The sequence below is a fragment of the Typopeltis vanoorti genome, chromosome 20 (genome assembly GCF_054136105.1).
Source record: "Typopeltis vanoorti isolate ZY-2024b chromosome 20, IOZ_Tvanoo_1.0, whole genome shotgun sequence".
Taxonomy (NCBI): domain Eukaryota; kingdom Metazoa; phylum Arthropoda; class Arachnida; order Uropygi; family Thelyphonidae; genus Typopeltis; species Typopeltis vanoorti.
This window is the reverse complement of record NC_143568.1, coordinates 91,041,538-91,060,861: the sequence shown is the minus strand read 5'-3', so window position 1 is coordinate 91,060,861 and position 19,324 is coordinate 91,041,538. Positions and strand designations below refer to the sequence as shown.

Genomic DNA, 19,324 nt, shown 5'->3' with positions numbered 1-19,324 from the left:
AAGTTTTCAAGTGAATTTTCACTAAAGATTTTCCAGTTTTTTTGTTTGAATTTATAAAGAAAAAATGTGCTTAATAAAATGCTAAAATATAAAAGAAAAATTTGCTGTCAGAATGCACCTGCATTTTTGACTTATTGGTAAGAGCTTGATTGAAATTAAGCCCGGATTAGCGCTAAATTCCATCCAAATCGTAATGTCAAGCGGCCAGCGGTGACGTCAATTTTTTTCTTGTGTCTGGTTAATCCTGGGATACCCTTAATTAAGAACAAAGGACTGAAAATGGAATAAAAGGGAATGCAGTGCTCGGTCGACTTCTATGGGAGCTCCTTCCCTTGGTCTAGGAGGATTGTTCTTCCTGCTGCTGACGCCAGATGTTTCTCTGCCACTAGCTCTCTCTAAGCTCCGGCAGAACCCCAGCGAGTCTGACAAAGGAAAACTCTCGAGGACTGACCAGACGGAAGATGTTCCAGTCTCGATGTATGTTGCAGAATGTAAATCAGACTTTCCACTCGTGATTGTTAGCAAGTAAGCCATTATTTAATTCTATTATGTTATGAGAATGTAACTTGAAATTGTAAGTGATTGTGAGAGGTAATTTGTTAACTGGTGGTTAAATTGAATCTGAATTAAAGAAGATCATGTATTGTTAAGTGTGTTTAATTCACAGGCTGCTTGTGATAGCATCAGAATTAGTGATAATTAGGTATTATGTGGCGGAAGAAAGTTGTTACAATCCCTCTTGGAATATATATGCTTGCTTGTAGGCTAAGTTGTGTCACAGGAGACACTTTTGTGTAAAAGTACAGTCATACCCCGAAGTTACGTGGTAGGTGGGACCAACAAAAAGCGCATAAGTCGAATTTGCGTAACTTGGGGTATAATTTTGCATGTAATTTATATATACAAACATACAAAATATTAGTTATTTGGGGAAAAAAGGTTTACAAAAACACCTATATTTTTTAAGAAATATAATCATAATTGTAGTTTTTCGTACATAAAAAAAATAAAGTTATTTTGATGTTGATGGTTTCATAAAATCTAATAGATTCATCTGATGGCATAATGTCTTTTTCTTGTCACGCAAAATTTCTTCATAGCAAGCTAATGATTTTTTTATTCCTTGCCTTGTGGCTACAATTCGTTCCTCGTTAGAATCTATTTCCTCCAAAATCTGTAAACCTTTCTTTTATGATTGTTCTTACTGTGGATTCCTGTAGATTGAACTTCTTTGCTAGCTCACAAATTTTCATCCCACCTTCAAAATCCTTGATAATGTTGAGTTTTGTTTCCAAAGTCAATGTTTTTCTTTTCTTGCTAGATGTAGAAGAATTTGACTTGCTTCTTTTGGACGACATTATTATTTTTTATGTGATAAAATTTTTATCAAGAACATAACATTAAACAATTGCAAGCTTTGTAGACTATAAAAATCATGTATGAATGGAGACTGCACGAAACACGTCAGTGCTTGTTCACAGCATGTGCGACACTGGCGAATGCGGCCAGCGCCGGAAAGATACGACTAGTGGTGAGGCGTGAAGTGGGATGGGAATACGTACATCTAAGAAACTGCGTAACTCCGGATTCGCGTAAGTCAGGGTACGACTGTACAATAAGGTTTCTGAAAGAGAACACACTGTAAGTTCTGTTGCTTACATAGCAAATTGTTTTGTGAGTTAAAGAGCTTTTGATTGAATTATTCTTTTAGCAACTTTTATGTGATCTGTACCATTTCCTTTAGATCGAAAATAAATATGTGTTTGTTTTGTAATTATCTGGTTCTTATTCCTTAGCCAATGCACTATCCCGAAATATCTAGCGTAGAAAATAGTAGAAAAATCACTGGTCATGACTTGCAAGTAAAGAAATTGTGCAAACATATTAATTTAATTTTGTTATCTTCTCGCCCTAACTTTCAAGCAATAGAAGGTCAATTAAGTGGTGCAGTCATTATGAAAATATAATTTCTTAATTGATATTGCACAAATGTTTAGGAACTGCTACATTAGATAGGCTTACTACACAAGGTCTAACTAACAGCAGAAAAAGGGGGGGGGGACAAAAGAAAAAATTTAAGTAAAGACATAGATAGATAGATAGATAGATAGATAAAGAAAAAGGAGTAACCAACAAATATTTTACAATGGTGCAGCCGTCGGCAGGATAAAATCCACATAATAAAATTCAAGTGAAGTGGATTGGGATATTTTTGGCTTAAGGAACAGGTAAAGTTTAGCAAGTAGCATTTTTGCAATTTGAATTGTATTTATATGAATTGTGATACTACTGATTGTATCCCAACTAACACTGACATAATGATGGATGACAAGGAGTTTTTTTAGGACTGTAAATCCTCACCTTGTTATTCCATCGTTCTCTGGGGTCAATAATGATGACATTCATTCTTATTTTGGTTTTGTAGAAGAATTAAGAAAAATTGGGAGATGGTGGGACTTCTAGTTACTGATTCTCCTAAGAAACAAATTGGTTGGTAAAGCAAAGATCTTTTTAAATGCTTCCCCTATTCTTAGAGACACTTTGGAATATTCAAAGTTTAAGGATACTTTGATATCCCAATATTCCAAAGTGAGGAACGTAAGCCCCAATCTTTGGAAGTTACAGAAATGCGGACAAGGAAACAAAGAAAGTGTTACAGACTTCTATAATAGATTGCTAACTCTTGCAAGTAGTCTGAGTGTTTCTGAGGAAGAAAAGCCGCATTTAGATGGGGAAGTTTTTCATCAGTTTCGTTTGGGATTAAAGGAAGAACTAAAAGAGACAGCATATAAAAAGAAAATAAAGAACTTGGAAGAGTATTACCTCGCAGTCAGAGACAGAGAAGAGAGGCTTGGCAATATGCATCCTGCATCTATCCCCAAACAAGTACACTCAATTAAACAAGTAGGTGATTCCACCTGTAACTCTAAAAAGATTCTTGATATGCTGAAGAAAGAAAAATCCCCAAGAGAAGTGGAAGAAAAGGACATAGACCTAGAGAATAAGACTCATATTAAGGTTGTGGGCGAAGAAAAATTGACCACCAAACCTAAGTTAACTGATTCCTTTGACATGAAGTCAGTAAGATTGTTAATTAAGCAGGAGATAGAGAGGTTACATCAACCAGTAATGGAGCGACTAGACGCCATTATCAAGGAATTAGGTGAGTTCCAAATGATGACCTCCAAAATTAATCCAGGTCAGGATAGGGGGGATAGTGAAGAGAAAGGCAGAAGAAAGCCACCTAAATGTTACAACTGTAACAAAGTTGGGCATTTGGCCAATAACTGTTTTATGAAGAAAAATTCACCTCCTAGAAGAATGAGATATGAATTAAATGTTATGCTCACTAAGAAAAATTCTCAAAATAACCAGAGCAAGCGAAAGGACTACATCAGAAAGAGACCTGATAGTTCTCTGACAGTCATTCAAGACTTGGTACAAGGGACACCTTGTAATATCCTACTGGATAGTGGGTCCCACGTCTCAGCAATAACTGGGTCGTTCTTCAAGAGAATAAGTACCCGTATCACAAATGACGTGATAGAGCTGAGGAAGCCAGTCAAGCTAACAAGCATCTCAAAAACTGAAATTACTCAGAGAAAGATAAAAGTAGGCATTAAGCTAGCTGAATTTGAATTGAATGTTTCCCAACATTTATTAATTCTTCCTAAATCCTCTCGTCCGAGCGTTCAAATTATTTTGGGATTGGATTTGCTGCAGAAGTGCAACTTCTCCTGTGATTTCCATAAAAGGAATATTTCCCTGATGGGAGTTGAACATGCACAAAATGGTGGCAGTAATCCAAGGTCTCAGGCAGCAAAGGTTGACAAAGGAACCAGGCCAGTGAATAAAGGCAGAGATATTATGAATAGACAAAGAAAGAGAGATAAAGACAAGTGCCGACTTGACGTGAATGACTCTTACATTAATCTCATAGACTCTGTAAAAGGAGAAGACAGTAACACAGGCAAGCTAAGCAGTGCTGAGACTATGGGAAGAGTCATTTATAAACCTCCTGATCGTCAAACCTGGGGTAAGCCTCATATTATAGAGGCTCAGAAGGGAGATCCTGAGTTGAAGAGTGTATATGAAAAAATTAAGAGAGGTGATCAACTTCCCAAGAACCGAGTATTCCTCAAAACACTTCACCTAGATGAAGACGGACTTCTCTTGTCAAAGAAGAGAGTCTTGGGAAAATTTGCAGAAAGGGTTCATGTTCCGAAAGTCATGATTCCATGGATAATTTACAAGTTCCATGATTTAAACAGACATAAGGGATTTGATCAAACGTGGCATCAAATTAGTGAAAAGTACATATGGAAGGGAATAAAAAATGATGTCGTCAATTATGTGTAAATCAAATTCTGAAAATGAAAGTGAGAGGGACTAGTCAAGGTCGTCTACAGAGAATGAGGGAAGCAAAAACAAAAAAAAATGAACCTCTGAGTTAAATTTTTTTTTGAGGAAAGGGTGACCTTTGTAAAATCTAGCGAGAAATTAAGTTTTCAAGTGAATTTTCACTAAAGGTTTTCAATTTTTTTTTTTTTTTGAATTTATAAAGAAAAAATGTGCTTAATAAAATGCTAAAATATAAAAGAAAAATAGATATCAGAATGCACCTGCATTTTTGAATTGTTGGTAAGAGCTTAATAGGAATTAAGCCAGATTAGCGCTAAATTCCAACCAAATCGTAAGGTCAAGCAGCCAGCGATGACGTCAATTTTTTTCTTGCTTCTGGCTAATCCTGGGATACTCTTAATTAAGAACAAAGGACTGAAAATGGAATAAAAGGAAACACAGTGCTCGGTTCAAGATATTTTTCTTGACTTTTCACCTTCGACTTCTACGGGAGCTCCTTCCCTTGGCCCAGGAGGATTGTTCTTCCCACCGCCGATGCCAGATGTTTCTCCGCCACCAGCTCTCTCTCTCTCTCTCTCTAAGCTCTGGGTAGCTATGGCAGAACCCCAGCGAGTCTGATGAAGGAAAACTTTCGAGGACTGACCAGAAGGAAGACGTTCCAGTCTCGATGTATGTTGCAGAATGTAAATCGGACTTTCCACTCGTGATTGTTAGCAAGTAAGCCATTATTTAATTGTATTATGTTATGAGAATGTAACTCGAAATCGTAAGTGATTGTGAGAGGTTATTTGTTAATGGTGGTTAAATTGAATCTGAATTAAGGGAAGATTATGTATTGTTAAGTGAGTTTAATTCACAGGTTGCTTGTGATAGCATCAGAATTAGTGATAATTAGGTATTGAATGTGGCAGAAGAAAGTTGTTACAATCCCTCTTGGAATATATATGCTTGCTTGTAAGATAAGTTGTGTCACAGGAAACACTTTTGTGTAAAAGTACAATAAGGTTTCTGAAAGAGAACGCACTGTAAGTTCAGTTGCTTAGATAGCAAATTGTTTTGTGAGTTAAAGAGCTTTTGATTGAATTATTCTTTTAGCAACTTTTATGTGATCTGTACCATTTCTTTTAGATCGAAAATAAATATGTTTGCTTTGTAATTACCCGGTTCTTATTCCTTAGCCAATGCACTATCCCGAAATATCTAGTGAACATGCGGGAATAGTAGAAAAATAACTGGCCACGACTTACAAGTAAAGAAATTGTGCAAATGTATTCATTTAATTTTATCTTCTCACCCTAACTTTCAAGCAACAGAAGGTCAATTAAGTGTTGCAGTCGTTATGAAAATATAAATTTCTTAATTGATATTGCGTGAATGTTTAGGAACTACTACGTTAGATAGGCTTACTATACAAGGTCTAACTAACAGCAGAAAAAGGGGGGGGGAACAAAAGCAAAAATTAAAGCAAAGACATAGATAGATATAAAAAGAGAAAAAGAAATAATCAACAAATATTTTACAGGGGGAAGAACAAGAGGCCATCGCTGTAGTCTGTATAAGGAGGTTATGAGCAGAGGAGTGAGGAACAAGTTCTTTGAATGGAGAGTGGTTGGTGAGTGGAATGCATTGCCTGAGTGTGTTGTGAGACTCATTTTAAGGCACGATTGGATGAACATTGTGTGCAATAGTGTGTACCTCCCACAATGAGTCTCTGTCTCTGTGGAGGTCCGATGTTAATAATAATGTCAGGAGTAATTATTTTAGGAGTAATCACTTTGAAAGATTGCTAAATGAAACAAGCAGTAATGGCATGGTGGTAGTAGTACAAGAAGAAGAATGCAGTCAAAAGTATATATCAATATATGAGGTAGAAAAAGCCACCAAAATCTGAAATGTGTAGAGACAGTTGGAATAGCTGATATTTGACCAGAAATGCTTAAATATAAATCAATTCAAATATGGAGGTATTAAAGTTTTACAGTGGTTGCACTGCATAATTATACACAGACTCATCTAGGAGGTCCCTTTTGTCATACACACAGCTCATCATACTGAGCCTTAAACACATTCAAATTCTCTCCAGACACTATACTCTCAGGCAATGCATTCCAATCATCCCCAACTCTCCATGCAAAATGCAATAATTCAGAAGACCTTTGATTACCTTTGGTTAGGTAATCAAATTCCAGATGAACAGAGTAAAGCTCTCATAGTATCCATCTATTAAAAAAGGGAAATAAAACAATGTGAGAATTACAAAGGAATTTCCCTACCAGTATTCCTGGTGAGATTTATGCAAGCATACTTGAGAATAGGCTAAAAAAAATTGTGGAAGGAAAACCTGGAGAAGAACAAGCTACATTCAGGCCAAAAAGAGGTTGTAAGAATCAGATTTCCACCTGATGCCAAACAGTTAAGAAATCATGGGAATATAAGAGGGATCTATAATTAAGTTTTACAGATCTGGAAAAGATAAGATAAGGTGCCAAGAGATGCTATTCAAAACTCAACAGTATTGGATCCCTTAACAGACAATAGAATTTAGAGGAAAACTGTTGACAGGAAGTTAGTAATGATGCAGCCTTTAAATGTAGTACTATCATAATATCCCGTATGCCCCACTGAGTGTATATATCAGGAATTTGATGACGATGATGAGAAATTTATATTTTGTATCCGCATAAGTAGATAAGCAGACATCAGCAAAAATAATGAAAACACACTGCATGACCAACATCAGTAATGGATTTTTTATGCCATTTATCTCACCTTTTATTAAGGAGATAATTTTTGAAGTTTCTCTCTCCTCTTCTTAATGGAATGAAAGTAATTTTCAGGATGAAGTGGCGTATCATTCAAGACTTTTCTCACTGTATAGATTTACATAAAAAAAAAGGGAGGACATCCTCACTATAGCTTAAAATACCTACCATCAGAGTGTGATTTTTAAAATGTCAAAAGACAAACATTATGTCTTAACCAGACTGCAGATATTTAGTTTATAATGAAGATTTCAGGTAAGTGACATAATTTAGGCTAATGTAACATTTCAAAATTTAAACAGTAATTCTGTATTTTCATTTTTATAATTTCATACTCTTCTAGTTGTTCCTCTGTTGCCTATTATTGTTTGGAATGGTATTTTTTTTATGTCATTCTGTGTGTTTTATGTATGGCTCCTGTCAATTTTTTTGTGTTCTTTCATAAATGTATGATTTCCCATGATTTTCTTTCTTCTGTTTCCAGTGGTTCCTTTTATTTCTTGAAAATTATTTTGTTCTATTTCTAGCAACTTCCTCTGTCATGTTTTTCTCAATTTCTTCTGTTCTCTTTCTAGTGATTTTTTTTTGTTATGTTTTTCTTAATTTCTTTTGTGTTATTTCCCATGATTTCTTTTATTTGTTGTCATTTCTTTTTGTTCTATTTCTGGCAATTTCATTCCCTTTATTCTGTTTACCTCAATTTTTTGTTATGTTTGTCTTGATTTCTTTGTTCTGTTTCTCATTACTTCCCTTGTTAAGTTTTTCTCAATTTCTTTTGTGTAATTTTCCATGATTTCTTTTATCATATTTCTAACAAGTTCCTGTTTCTTGCTATTTTCTATTGTGTTATTTCCCACTATTTCTTTCATTTCTCATGATTTCCTTTGTTTTTTTGTTCTATTTCTCATGATTTTCTTTGTTCTTCTGTTCTATTTTTCAAGATTTCTTATGTGTTGTTCCCATGATTTCTATCGTTCCATGGGAGGGATAGTATTTTTATACTAAATTCAGTAACCTTGCCATATAATGAACTATGTCCGTGGTCCATTGGAGTTTGCTAGAGTGATAATCTGCTGCACTTCCTGATTACTCAAAATAAGCTAAATATCACAAAGACTGAATTAAGAATCAGTTAAGCTAACAAAAGGATATGGATTAAAACAATGTTCATAATATACTAAAAATTATATTAAATAATCTTTTAAGGAACAGATTTATTTATTTATGATATATTTAAACTAATACTCCCTAAAAGTTTACTAATACCTTTTTAATTTCCTTTTTCCGTTTAATGGGCATAGAAATTTTTACATCATCAGTAATTTTATCTTTCCTTGGACTATAAGTTCTCTTATGATGCATTTTAGATTTCTGCTCAAATGCTGAAAATACATCTGATGGTTTATTTAATTTCTTATCAGAAGTTATAGAATGATGTTCTGTTTGGTCTAATTTCTTATAATTGACTACTGGAGTACAATCAAATTTACTGAATTTTGTGGCTACTAGTTCAGATGCAAGGGACTGTAACTATAAAAAAATAATAATAATAATAAAAAGCAAAGATTTCAAAAATTGACTTAAAATAAGACTAATAATATTATTACTATGCTTTAGTAGCACCAATCACTACTGAAAGACAATAAGACAGTGAGTTTAAATAATAAAATGAAAAGCCATAGTTTTCAATGATTTTTCCAGTTCACTTGGATATGCAGTATACCTGTATATCTAAATATTTTGAAGAAGTCTAGTTTCTCATTTAATTACAAAAAATATTTATCTCATTTGGTACACATTCAAATATGCAAATAAAATATTTTCCTCCCAAATGAAAGATATAAAAAGAAAATTTGTGAAAATTTAAAACTGTGAAAATTTATAATATTAACAATGCAATTGTATTAGGGAAATTACAATAAAAAATTTAATGTAAAAAATAGCATTTTCTTTTAAACACACACATAATTAACCTCCCTACTGGCCGAGGTGGATGAAATAGTGAGACCAAATTGAACTCCTTATCCATGGTATTCAACGGGTTTTATAGAATCGTATCCAGATTCTATAAAACCAGATTCCACATAGCCTTTAAAGGAATGCAGAGAACAGACCAACACTTCGGACCTAATGTCCAATCCTCACCTTCTTGTGGTGCACCCTGTTGGGCATCTACCTGGATACTGACCGAATGAGGATAGGCTGGCAATTGGGGATTTAGCCGACCAAATTGTATTCTGATTGGTTAAACCAAAATAAAAAAATGATGGTACAACATGACAAAATTTCATGCCGGCTGGGGCGTCTCCTGGTTAAACAAAGCCCCCATTGTTTTTGCCAGGGAACCAGGGCAAACAGCGAAAAGTCAGCTACTGGAACAAATCTGAAAGCACACCCCGACTCAACATCACCAGAGTTAAAGATCGGTACTATCAACATAAGAAGCCTGAATGGCAAAGAAATGGAGCAAGCTGAGGAATTAGATAAGTACCAGATCGATATAATAGGGGTGACTGAAACAAAAAAGACAAAAACTGGTGAGATCTTTCTGAACAATAAATACAAAATGTTATATTCAGGAAATGCAATCAAGGAAAAGAAGGAGTGGCCATAGTTTTCGACACAAAATACGAGGCTAATCTTCTTGAATGGTAGGCAGTCTCAAGTAGAGTGATGTAGGCAAATATCAGAATGGGGAATTGGACAATGAGACTTATTTGTGCCTATGGTCCCACAGAAGGTTCTACTAAAGTAGAAGTGGAGGAATTTTTTGATGCTTTAGAGAAAGCAACTGACACAATGAAAAAAGAAAAGTTGGTCCTTGTTGGGGATCTAAATAGCGGAGTAGGAAATTATTGTCAGACATACAAAAATATTTTGGGAAAATTTGGAGAAAAGAACAAAGCTAATAATAATGGCAAATACCTGTAGGATTTCTGCCCAGGACATGGACTGATTATTACTAATACCATGTTCCAACAAAAAAATGTGCACAAATTCACATGAAGAGAAGCGGCAAGGAATAAGATAAGTCTCATTGACTATGTTATTGTTGATAGTGATGGTTTCTCCCTGGTGCAGGACACCAAAGTGTACAGAGGATTTGAAATTGGAAGCGATCACTATTAGTCTTGAGCAAGATAAAATTAATACCATATAAGATATGGTATGAAGGTCAGCAATAACAAGACAAAGATAATGAAAATAGGCAGAAGCATTGTGAATGGAGAACTTATAGAACAAGTAAAACATTTCAGCTACTTAGGCACGATTTTTACTGAAGATGGTAAATTAAATATGGAAATAGACAACAGAATCAACAAAGCTGGTATGGTAGGAAGTCAATTGAATAAATTCATATGGAGTAAGAGAGAAATTAGTCGGAACACTAAATTAGCTGTATACAAGACAGTGTTCAAACCAGTCAAGTGTGGTCAAGTGTTTTACTTCTGACCCACCTCTCAGAGCCATAAGACTAGAGACTGCAGATATGAGAGCCCTGAGAAAGATTAGAGGCATGAACAGATGGCATAAATGGCAATATCATATTAAAAACGAGGATATTAGGAAAGAACTTGAAATTGTCGGCATCCAGGAATGCATTAGCAGAGTTAACAGAGATTCACAAATTTGTAAATCTGTGGAGTGAATTTGAAAGAAAGTTGGAATGGCTTAAAATTCAGGGATTGCATTTGAATGAGTTTGGTGTTCGACATTTAGAAAGGTTATTATTTTCTGAGAAGCAAGAAATTAATGTAGTAAATGATCTGCGTCTACTTATGAAGCAGGATAGCACAACTAAATGAATTGCATGACAGGAAGAAGATGGATATGAGGTTGAAGATGTGGTTGCAGCAGCACAAGGTGATGGAACGCATAACAGTGAGGATGAGACAGGTAGGAATGGAAGCAAGAGAAAGAATAATTACGGCAGTTGCAAAGGATATAGTGGAATTATTGAACGAGCACTTTATTAGCATATATATCATAATGATGAGGTGCAATATATAGAAGGGAATTAAGTATTAGGAGAATTGGAAGTGAAAGAATCAGAGGTGTATCAGGTGTTGGTTGGGTTAGATGTTAATAAGGATGTGGGAATGGATGACATATCACAACGTATTCTTCAGGAATTTGCACAACAGTTGGTTATTCCCTTGACTTGGTTATTTAATCAAAGTCTTGCAGTGGGTAAGGTTCCTAAGGAGTGGAAAGAAGGCAAAATAGTACCACTGCAAAAGCAGGGCGGTCTGGTTGGCTGAGTAGTTAGTGTATCCACTCTCCAGCCAAAAGGCTGGGGGTTCGAATCCCGCGTGGGCATGGATGTTTTTGTGATTGTCTGTGAAAATACTAGTGGTGGTGGTTGGAGGTAGATGACGTTGGTGTAGATGATAAAGGTAGTTGCGGTTGGTGGAGACATAGAGTTGTAGAGTAGGTGCCCTCCCTCGATTAGTCTTTGGTCTCCCTGGAGGTGTTATGTAATAATAACGGTTCTAGGACAGAAGTTCCAATTATACACCAGTCTGTATAACTGTGATTGTAGTCAAGGTGTTGGAGAGATTGGTTATGAATAGAATACAGTATCAGGTTGATGGACATAGCATTCTTTATGATGGTCAGCATGGATTGGTAAAGGGTAGGTCATGTTTTAGCAATTTATTTGCATTTTATGATAGGGGTGGCAGATGTGTTAGATAAGGGAGAATCATATACAGTGATATTCTTGGACTTTACAAAAAAAAAAAAAAAAAAAAAGGCTTTGATAGATTACCACATGCAAAAAAAAAAAGCATTTGATAGATTACCACATGATAAGTTGGTGTACAAGCTGAAGAGGTTGGGAATAGATAATGTATTGGTTAGATGAATTGGAAATTGGACACTGCTGAGACACTGCTCCTTCATATACAACCAGCAGGTTGTATATGAAGAAGCAGTGTCTCAAAAAAGGAGGGTAACCAGTGGCATGTGCCAGTGTTCTGTTCCGTTCTTGGGCCCCTGCTGTTTAACTTGTTTGTAAATGATATATCATGTGAACTGACTGGGGATCTTCAGCTTTTGCTGATGATGGAAAGTTGGGAAGAATTATAAGTAGCATTGCTGATGTTAATTCCCTTCAAGAAGATTTGAAGAGACTTTTTACTTGGACAAAGGAGTGGGGTTGTAGCTTTAATATCAATAATTGCAAGGTGTTGCATTCTGGAGTGCAGAAATATAAGTCTGTTTACTATATTAATGATGCCGTACTATAGGAAATAGATGAGATTAGAGATTTGGGAGTGATGGTTGACAGTAGACTGAAGTTTAGAGGGCATATTTGCTAGTGTTGCAAAGGCTGAACATTGTAGTGCTACTATGATAAGAAGTACTCTAACATATAGTGATAAAGAAGTGGTTGCAGCACTGTATAAAGCACTGATCAGACCAAACTTGGACTACTGTGCTCATATCTGATCACTTTGTTTTCAGTGTGATGTGGAGACATTGGAGGGTCCAGAAGCAAGTGACTAAGTCAATCAATATCAGGATTTGTACTGCTGGCTATGGAGAGAGAGGTTGAAAAAATGAGAATTATGGAATTTAGTCAATAGGAGGAAAAGAGGTGATATGATAGGAACATTTAAGTTACTGAGAGGATTAATTGAGTTAATCCAGATGAGATTATAAAAAGAGTAGAAGGTGAGATGGGAAAAACCAGAGGTTAGCCTTGGATGTTATGTAAGAGTGTGCTGAAGCAGGGTGTGAGGAGTAGATTTTTTACATGGAGAATTGTCAATGAATGGAACACATTACCAGAATGTGTTGTTAATGCAAGGAGTGTTAACGATTTTAAAATTTGGTATGATAAATATGTTGTCATTTGAATGAACCTCCCATGATGAGTGTGCAATAATAATAATAATAATAAACAGTTTAAATGTAACCCACTATATATATTCGTTACTGAGAATGCCATTAAGATTTGCTGCTTTCTATTTTCATAGTTTTGGTACCTTTGTTGTTTCTCATACACAATTTGTCACAGTAATTATTTAATATGGCTAAAGATGCTTGTAAGACTTGTATAGAAGAATTAAAAGATGTGTTTACATAATGTTTCCTATGTTTCTTATGTAAATGTCAGGTTTAATACCACTTTTCTTAATAACATGGTCCCTATACATTATATATAATCTCCACAGTTCAGTTGGTATAGATGAAGCTCTTCAGTTGGAAATCCTATCTATGGAGTGGCACGATAATTCCTCCTGGAAGCTCAGCTTTTTTATCCAAACAGGCAAACTGTTTGGATGAAAAACCACCCAAACTAACCAATTCAGTGTGTTGTAACAAGATATCTGCTTATAACATCAGGTATAATTGCTTTTATCTTGAAACATGGGGAAAAGCTAGTAATATTAGTGACTGTCAGTGAGATTCTCTACCTTATGCTTTAAAGGCCAGCAAACTGAGTGGATGAATCCACCAACAGTGATGACAATGACTAAAGTTAAGAATTGTAAAAGGATAATTCTCAACTTCTCTGTAAATGATAAAGGAGGCAAAAAATAATTCTAGACTGAGTGACACCTGGCAATATTTTACTATTTGCAAAACAAAACTATTTGACAAGAATTTTAACAGAGATTCTGAGTGATATTTCAATGAGAACAGTGCAATGAAAGCTGCATAAACAGTTTTCAATGTGTGGTCTGTTCAGGAATCCTCTTATTTTCTGCAGTAACTAAAAAAATCACAATGGTATCAGGAGACAGTTTAACTGAATCAAACTTTGTCCTAACCAGCAATGGACTGGAGTTTTTGGAGATGATAACATGCAAGATTTGGCACAGATGATGGGAGTCTTTTGTTAGGAAATGTTGCAGGTGGACTGCATAATCTCACAAGCATATATGCAAATCCTATCCAACTATGCATAGTTCATGACTATAACAGTTATTCCTCAGGTGATGAATGTGTGAATGATTTCATAATACAGGTCATCAACTGCATAGTGATACTGCATGAATAATTTCATCTACAATATGACTATTAAAAAAAAACAAATAAATAAAATAAAATAAATAAATGGTTTGATGACAGTGAGTTCAAAGTCATGAAATATTATATATAAGAGAGGAATCGCCATATCAGAAATCCTTTATTTACCAGTCACAAGGAGGATGATATAACATTTGCTCTTCAGATAGAAGACTTGGATTCAAATCCCATCTAAGAAGAAAGGAACCTTTAGAAGGGCTTTTTAAATGAAGGCTAAGAGAGCATGCATAACAGACTTGAAGGTGGCAAGAGCTCGTTTCTGAAATGAAGGTTTTTTTCCATCCTATAAAACATAAAAATCAGCCACATGATCTTGTAGCTGCTTTTGTAATAATTCCAATCAAACCAAAAGAGATTGATATAGTATTAATATCTTATTCTAGAAGTCATTTTAAAATCTACAGGTACTCAAACTCTAGCCTTTAAAACGGCTTACCAAAATTTTCCAATTGTTTTGTTTAAATAGTCTATGCTGAGCCATTTCCTTTATACTGCATAATAATACAGATATCCCTTATAATTATCATTTATTTCATCTTTTCCTGACAACATATTATAAGTATAGTGGTTTTTGTCAACAGAAACATAGGTGTTTTTCTTCCAATTCAGATGATATTATAACTGCTGTAACTATCAACGTGTCATTCAAGTAGTAATAATGCTGAAAAGAATGCAATTATTATAATTAGCAATTAGCTAACAATAATTATAGTTGTTATGAATGCAAACTAAAACAGATCTAAAAAAAAGCTGTAAATGAGCTACATTTTAAAATTTTACATTTTATGGGGGAAACCAAATTTATTTATTTATAAATTGTTTTGCAACTGTTTGTAAATATAACACACACAATTAGCTTGTTGAGGGTATCCCAAAACTCAGTGGCATCTGAATGCATATTGCAGTGAAAAGAAAGGTTTACAAGCCAAGGCAATAAAGCTGGCAAGTTTGTATTTTAACTGTAGTAATTATAAATAACTTAAGTGTAGTGATTAACTCTAAGCTTGCTAGGAATTATGATAATTATTCCACAGAAGTCTCATGACATGTTATGAAATAGTATTAAAAATAAGAAATTATTTAATCACCTACTTTAAATCTCTTAAATTTTTCTGGAATTTCACAATATGATGAAACTGATCGATAGAGATGTCTTATGAACTGTTTTGAGAGATTTTCCACTTCTTCCTGAGTTAAACCATCCCTAAGTTCGTTTGAAAAATACACATCCCAAGTATGGTTTACCTAACATTTCAGAATAAAAAAAATCGAAATTAATTATAAACTTTAGGTAGCAGACACACAATAGTGAACACCACTATAATGAAATGTTGTTCTATAATGAACTACAGAAAAGTACTGGCCTAAGTCCTAGAGAACTAAAGGGACTTAGGCTGGGACTTTAAGCTCATGGTTACAAACAGTAAAAGCTTAAACCCTTCATGAAAACAAACTAAATTTCCTAGCAAACGACATCATGACTGGAAGGAACCGTATATAAATAAGGAAAATGGTGAGAAATTATATTTACGATAGAACACAAATGACTGGCAGAAACCAAACATAAATACAAAACAACAATATGAAAAAAAAATTACAAATGCAAAATGATAATGGAAAAAATTTAAGAATGACCTAGAAGAGTATGAAATCATAAAAATGAAAATGCAGCATTAATGTTTAAATATTATTATATATTTTTTTATTATACTGTATCTCCATGGAGTCCGGATACTCATCGTGGAATACCCAAACTATTATACACAAAACATATCATATGTCTCCTTTAACTCATTCACTGATTTGCTCATTCAGGGAACTCACAACTAATTCTGGCAATCCATTTCACTCATTCACTACTATCAATGCAAAAATTCCAGTCCACTCTTTCCCCCATTCCCTACCAACCACACTCTACACAACTTCCACTGATGACCCCTAGTTCTCTGGCTATTTCTCATATACTGAAAATTTTCCTTGATAAAATTGATGCAATCAATTTTATAAAATCCCTTTAATATCTTAAAAGTTTCTATTGTGTCTCCTCTTTTCTGCCAATCAATATAGTTTGTAACCCACAGACCTTCAGCCTACCCTCATAGGGAGCATTCCATAGACCTGTCACCAGTTTACTTACTCGTCTCTTAATCTTCTCTACAACCTCCTGGTCCCTAGGAAACCCAGGTGACCAAATCTGTGCAGAGTAGTCAAGTTGCAGCCAAATCGTAGCTTTATAAAGAGGGATAATAACTACTCTATCTTTATTGTTAATATGTTTTTCAACATCCATGTAATCCATTGAGAAATATGCCTTCTGAACTTCAACTCTCTGTCCACCATTATTCCCAAGTTCCTAGCCTCATCAATTTCCTGCAAAACAGTAACATCAATATGATACACTGTATGCAACCTTTCTGCAACATTAAATTGACAACCATTATACTCTGCCCACAATGCCAATTTATTTAAATCATCCTGTAGGATATCTACTCCCTGTGTTGGGGTGGGTAGTAGAACACCCTAACAGCACTCTTGTGCATTGTACAAGGCAATAAATGGAGACCCAGTCCCTGGGGATATAGCTGAGTCCCCCTTTGGGGGTTGGACAAAGGACTTATCACTCTCTCTCCCTGTAAAAAAATATTTGATTACAGAAACAAATACTCATGGCAACAGATGTGACTTGTGAGATCCCAGACGATGGTTATTTAGCGTGGTCTGATGTGGATATTAACTTGGAGAAGAATGGTGGAATCTGAAATGAAAGAGGCAGGATGGGCGAGCTGGATAGAAGCAAGAGCAGCTGCAAGGGATGGGGCAGATGGAAAACCCGCATTGTAGCCTTATGTGCCAGTAGGTGGTATGGAAAACATTGATGATGATGATGTAGGATATCTACATCACCTTAATCAACTATTGCTCTCCTGTTTTGCATCATCAGCAAACACCTTCTAGAGTCAAGACTCCAGGAGGTGTTTGTATAATAATAATAAATCTTTCCCTATATCACTGATATACAAATTAAAGAGTAGAGGTCTTAATACAGATCCTGAGGTACTCCACTAGTCACTCTCATTCTCCTAGATTCCATTCCACCATATACTACTCTCTGGTGTTTGTCTGTCAGCCCCACCCCCCATCCATACTACCAGCTTCATATTCACTCCCATTTGATCCAACTTTTGTAAAGTCCAGCAGTATCATAGTGTTTTATCCATCACTTTATTATAAAATATGAATTATTAAGATAGGATCTACTTTTTACAAAGCTGCGCTGTCCACTATAGAGTATTGCATCCCTAACCACCCACTGTTGGATTTTATGTTTAACCAACTTTTCCAATACTTTAACAACCACTGCAGATATATTAATTGGTCTATAGTTTGCTACCTCAGTCTAGGAGCCACCTTTATGCAATGGAACTATCTCACTCTTTTTCCACTCCACAGGAACTCTGCCAGAGCTGAGTTCCTGTGGAGTGGGATTTAGAGAGATTGAACTTAGATTGAACTTCATCAGATGCAATGGCAATTCTCTTACACATTTACATAGTACATGGGCTGACATGACATCCAGTCCTACTGCTGTGTTCACAATGACATTTTTAATATGCTAAGCACCTCCTGTTCATCTACATCTATTTTTAAATGAGTCTCTGTCACATCAGCAAATGCAAAATCTCCATCTAGATGATACACCTTTGCAAAATTATCACTCAGTGACCCAACTATTTCTTTTGCATCTTTCAACTTCTTAAATGAGCATTGTTTAAAGTCATAGTTTACGACAGTAATTTTTCCTCTTACTTGCTACATAACGAAAAACCTCTTTTGGGTTTACTTTGGCCTGCTTAACTAATTTTATTTCATAATCTGATTTGACCTTTCTTACCATATTAGTCACCATTCTTGCTTGCATGAGTAGGTTGATCACCTTTTTTCTTTATATTCCCTCCACAGTGTTATTATTATTATTATTTTTTTGCAGTCTTGCTTTATATCTCTACTCATCTACTTAATCTCCACTTGGTTTATCTTCCTAAGCTGGGTATGTAGTCTGATAATGATTTGTTCAAAAATCTCTGACTACTTCCCATGCACTACTGACATTCTTTCCTTGTAGTTTCTCAAGCCATGGTACTGCTCCCAGATTATTCCTAAGTCTGTTATAATACCAGCTTTATAGTTCAACATAAACTCTTTCTTGACAGAGAATTCACATGTTTGGCAACTCCCTATATAACAAGACTGCATGGTCACTCTCTCCAACTGGAGGCAGGATGTCTTTACGCAATGGAACTATCTAACTCTTTTCCCACTCCACAGGAACTCTGCCAGAGCTGAGACATAGATTGAACAACTACATCAGATGCAATGACAATTCTCTTGTACATTTACATAGTACATAGGCTGACATGACATCCAGTCCTACTGCTGTGTTCACAATGACATTTTTCAATATGCTAAGCACCTCCTATTCATCTACATCTATTTTTAAACGAGTCTCTGTCACATCAGCAATTGCTAAATCTCCATGCAAAAGCCAAACAGCAATAAACAGATGGCTGCAGTGAAACTACAAGATGGGACCATAACCAGAGACAGATATGCTATAGCAAAAAGAATTGAAGAATTTTACTCAGTATTATATCAGGAATGAAGAAGAAACTACGAAATAGCTGAAATACCAAAGATACTACCAGAAGAAGTTATGTGGAACGAACATCCAAAGCGTGCAAAATGGAAAAGCTGTAGGTGAGGATGGAGTTATAGCTGAATTTCTAAAAGCAGGTGGAGAAACGATCTACAAACTCTTAGCAAAACTATTTACTTTATGCCTGAAGAAAAATAATGTACCATGGAAGAAGGCTACACTAATTCTGATACATAAAAAAGGTGGGGTAGAAGACTTGACGGTAGTTCATCGTCTTCTACCTCACCTTTTTCAACCCATCAGTCTACTATCGGTGGTTTACAACAATCTTAGCTCATAGACTTTGTATGACTCTAGACCTAGCAACCAAAAGAACAGGCAGGCAGGCTTTCAAAGTGGCTTCAGTACAATGGACCATATTCGAGTTATACAACAGATTATTGAAAGGTGTAATGAATATCCGTTACCAAACATACTTCGTGAAATACAAATATTTTGTTACTTG

General features: G+C 35.3%; 1 protein-coding gene across 2 annotated transcripts in view; it reads right to left on the bottom strand.

Annotated features, from left to right (window-relative positions):
• Nucleotides 1-19,324, bottom strand: part of LOC150095642 (leucine-rich repeat and WD repeat-containing protein 1-like) — a 154,362-nt gene that overhangs the window by 119,078 nt on the left and 15,960 nt on the right. Inside the window, exons 4-5 of one of the 2 annotated variants that reach the window (XM_090410281.1) lie at nucleotides 15,258-15,410; nucleotides 8,391-8,654 (exon numbers count right to left, since the gene is read on the bottom strand). In XM_090410281.1, the coding sequence (XP_090266407.1) occupies nucleotides 8,391-8,654; nucleotides 15,258-15,410 (417 nt within the window). The remainder of the gene's footprint in view (nucleotides 1-8,390; nucleotides 8,655-15,257; nucleotides 15,411-19,324) is intronic. The other variant, XM_090410282.1, reaches the window with a different exon arrangement.